This window comes from Morone saxatilis, unplaced genomic scaffold (genome assembly GCF_004916995.1).
Source record: "Morone saxatilis isolate NCDOM2014 unplaced genomic scaffold, NCSU_SB_2.0 Contig17, whole genome shotgun sequence".
NCBI classification, from domain to species: domain Eukaryota; kingdom Metazoa; phylum Chordata; class Actinopteri; family Moronidae; genus Morone; species Morone saxatilis.
The window spans coordinates 257,557-262,113 of record NW_023339729.1 but is presented as its reverse complement, the minus strand read 5'-3'; the positions used below and the strand labels follow the sequence as shown (position 1 = coordinate 262,113).

Below are 4,557 nucleotides of genomic sequence, written 5' to 3'. Positions count from 1 at the left end.
AGATTATCTGTCTCATGTTGTACTGTCAGGATAGAGTGAAAGTTTCAGCAAATATGACATGGAATTGTTTTATAAAAATGACCTACTGCAGCTTTAAGACCAATGTTTTCTTGCTTTCTAGTGAAAACTAGATGTGAGTGCTCTCAATCAGTCATTAAAAAAGAGCAAAACTAAGAAAACATTATTGAATCCCAGAATGCAATGGGTACAAATCATGGATACGAACAAAAATAAGATAAAATGTGTTCGTATTTTGCTTCTTACATGAGGCCCATTAATTACAGTATGATCAACTGATCACCATAAGTGACAAACACAGAGAACATAGTTGGGTTAAAAAACACAAACACTGTTTATTAAGGCTGATAGAGCACAGCTGATGAACTAACTACGTCCACAGTGAAGCATTCAGGAAATATCTCCGCTCTCAGAGGAGCAGTTATCTCACATTTCACATTCCTCTATGGTACACAATGAGTCCAGGACTGCCTCCTTGGCCCACTATCCTGCACATAACATGCTATCATACTAAACCTCCTAGTGCTTTTTACTTTCCAACAGAGGGGTTCTTCGTACAATAAGCTGGGAATGCATGTCCCATATAATCGCGTCTAACAGTGACACATAATGTAATGAGAAGGAAACTTTGCTAAGCTAGTTTGAACAGAACCGGCGTTCTCCTCTTCACAAGAATAACTTGAGAATCTTGGGCTTGAAGAGCTGAAGCTTGCTGTCGTCCATTAGCTTCACACTCTCCCTGGCTCCCAGGATGATCTGGTGGGCGTCATCAAACAGTTCCTTCCCGATGGCGGCCTGGACCCTGTCCCGCCAGGCGCTCAGCTTGGGCCTCCCCTCGAATACGTCCAGGCCGGAGCCCACAGGCTGTTGATGAGAGAGGGCCTGTTAGTGTAGAGTGACTACTAAACCCATATCATTCCCAATAATAAAATTGGTATTAGTCTCAAAAACCCCATATCGGTCGGGCTCTAGTTGGATGGAAATGTATAATTACAAATTAAATTATTACTTTTCCGAATCATGAAATATAGCATTTTAACCGTTCAAATTTAAAAAAAAATGTGAGGTGGCATGAGCTTAGTAACCTTTCAGACTCTCATAGCGACTTTATTTCTAAAAAGCAACTTGCAACAAACATCAGAAGAGACCATCAGAAAAAAGAAGAAAAATAAATTCAAATATATTGTAATTCATCCCCATGCCTTCTGCTCAGAGTAATCGCAGTGCACGGCTCTTCTGCCAGCAGCACCGGGGTCTCTACCTCTCTTCCCGGGCTGTGTGCAGACAGTCAGTAGGTGTGGAACATTTGACCTCTCTCGCTCTTTCATCCCGGATCTCTGGATTAGTGTGTTCCTATAGCTAAACATATAAATATTTGTTTGACCTTTTCTCTCTCACCCGTTCTCTCCGGGATCTCTGGATTAGTATGTTCCAATAGTGTGTGTGTATGTATATATATATATATATATATATATATATATATAGTTTTTTTTTTAATTTTTAATAATTTTATTATTTATTATTATTATTATTTTAAGTTCTTAAATGTCTTTGTGTCTCTTGTGTCTTTGTGTCTCGAGAACATTTCACATTTAATATTAGATGAAAAATGTTTATTGTATGTTTTCCTGCTTAAGGTATTGACAAAAGTATTGTATTGGCACTGAAGCTCAAGTGTCATACTGGTACAATTTCAAAAAATAGAGACCGTAAAACAGAGACTACCTGTCTCAGATGTAGAAACGAATACATTGGTAAAGTGACTGTACTTTCACACCAATGCACAGGTTCAGTATCTTGCTTAAGGACACTTGCAGCAGGAGGATCCACCAACCTTCTGATAAGTGGATGCCCCACTCTACCTCCGGAGCCACAGCTGCCCAGACAGTTAGATAGATATCTAAAGCATTGTGATATTCATTAGAAACTGGGTGGCAGTAAATGGGCTAAATTGTACAAACACACTGGCGTGGCCCTGAACAATGCTTTAAACTTGTGGAGAAAAACCTTTCTGCACACCTGCATGATTTCCACAATGGCGACCAGGTCGGCCAGAGAGATCTGATCTCCTGCAATGAAGGGCTTGTCCTGGATGAACTTTTCTTCCATGAGTTTCAGTGAGCCATTCAGATCCTCCAGGGCACCGTCCAGCTTGTCCTGCGGGACATCCACGCCCAGAATTTTGGGAATCAAAACCTACAGCCAAAATACAAAGATGTGATTAAATAACAACACTATCACTTTGTATTAAGAACAAGCTCAGTTACAGAGTTGAATACAGTGGACACAATAGTTGCAGCGGCTGGAATGAACGTCCAACACTGGTCACAAGAATGTATTGTTTTCATGATTTTGTCTTCCTGTTATTCAATTCAACAATTAAATTTTATTTGTATAGCGCCAATTCATAACAGAAGTTATCTCAGGACACTTTTAAATAGAGCAGGTCTAGACCGAACTCCTTTTAACATTTACAGAGACCCAACAGTACCACCATGAGCAAGACCTTGGCGACGGGGGCAAGGAAAAACTGCCTTTTAACAGGCAGAAACCTAGGACAGACCCCTTCGGCTGTAGGTGGGGGTCGTCTGCCTCGACCAGTTGGGGTGGGTGAGAAAGAGAGAGAGAGGAGAGAGAGAGAGAGAGAGAGAGAGAGAGAGAGAGAGAGAGAGAGAGAGCAGATGCACAGCAACAGCAGTAGCAGTAGCAACTACACTAATAGTAGTGACTGATGATGATCAGCATTAATAATACTTATAATAATAATAATAACAATAATATCAGTGATATTAGCACAATGGCAGTCAAGCAGGACCATGGCAGGAGGCTCCACCAGGATCCATGAGAACCTGCGAACCTGTTACTGCTCTACAACTGATACAGTCAAAGTGTGGCACACCAGCTGAGGACTGAAAGCAGCAGGAAATCCCCTCAGTAGCTCTAACTCAGAACAGCACTGGCCTGGTGTTTTCCTTCTGACATGTTCTGATACATTTTTCCTTCTGATTCTGATATATCTTACATTGTTTGTCTCTCTGCTCTCTGTCTCTCTCTTCTCTCTTCTCTCCCCCCAACTGGTCAAGGCAGATGACCACCCACCTAGAGCCGAAGGTCTGTCGAGGTTCTGCCCGTTAAAGGCAGTTTTTCCTTTGCCCCATCGCCAAGTGCTTGCTCATGGTGGTACTGTTGGTCTCTGTAAATGTTATAAGGAGTACGGTCTAGAACCTGCTCTATTTGAAAAGTGTCATGAGATAACTCTGTTTATGAATTGGTGCCTATACAAATAAAATTGAATTGAATTGAATTGAATTGATACCTACATTTCAGCCAATACCGGGCACCGATTTAATACAGAATGTGTTTAAAAAAATATATCCACAGCTCCAGACTGGGCCACCCTTAAGTCTCATTTTGTGACCATTTGTGGGGTTATTTTAAAAAAGGGCCAGTGTGTAGGATTAAGTGGCATCCTAGTGGTGAAAGTAGCAGACTGGGACAAACTTGATACCGCTCCATCTTCCAAGATACTACGGTGTAAGAGAAACTCGGTAGACCCAAAAGTCGTCAAAAATATATGGTCCTACCTAGAACCAGTGCTTGTTTGTCCATCCTAACTAGGCTGCTTAAAGAAGTCGTACCCTTAATCAGCACTTTCTTTCTAGATTGTTAATCTTTCTTTATTGTCAGGATATGTACCACAGTCCTTTAAAGTAGCTGGGTAATTAAACACCTTTCTTAAAAAGCCACTCTTGACCCAGGGGTTTTAGCCAACTATGACCGATTTCTACCTCCCCTTCCTCCTCTAAGATTCTGGAAAAAGTAGTCGCAAAGAGTTGTGTGCTTTTTACATGCAATAATTTAAATATGAGGATTTTCAGTCAGGATTTAGAGTTCATCACGGCACAGAGAACAGCTCTGGTTAAAGTTAATAATACTTCTGATTGCTTCCGAACAATGGACTTGTCTCTGTAGTTGTATTATTAGATCTTAGTGCTGCTATTGACACCATTGACATAATATTCTTTTACAGAGACTTGAGCAATCAAATTGGCATTAAGGAACCGCCTAAAGCTGGTTTAAAGTCATATTTAATTCAGATCGATTCACATTGTACATGTTAACAATGAAATTCAATAAATACTAACAGTTAGTCATGGAGTTCCACATAGGTTCTGTACTTTGGGACCAATATATTTACTTTATATATGTCCCTTTAGGCAACATTATTAAGGAATCACTACATTCAACTTTCATTGCTATGCAGATGATACGCAGTTAATATCCTATCAATCAAGCCAATTAATCAATTATCTAATTACAAAGATGTCTTAAGGACATAAAAATCCTGGATGAGCTGCAATTTTCTGATGTTAAACTCAGAAAAAAAACGAAATTCTTGTACTTGGCCAAACACCTTAGAGACTCACTGTCTAAAGATATAGCTACTCCTGATGGCATTAACCTTGGCCTCTAGTGCCACTGTCAGGAATCTTGAGTTATCTTTGATAGGTTTGTCGATTTAAATCCCACATAAGCAAC

The 4,557-nt window shown here is 40.2% G+C and overlaps 1 protein-coding gene across 1 annotated transcript in view; it reads right to left on the bottom strand.

The window, feature by feature from the left end:
- Positions 1-328: 328 nt before the first annotated feature.
- The window catches only part of gstt1b (glutathione S-transferase theta 1b), a gene marked incomplete in the record, with an annotated part of 4,630 nt that continues 401 nt past the window's right edge, over positions 329-4,557 (bottom strand). Inside the window, 2 exon segments of the mRNA XM_035660885.1 lie at positions 329-882; positions 2,038-2,214. Coding sequence (XP_035516778.1) covers positions 685-882; positions 2,038-2,214 — 375 coding nt within the window.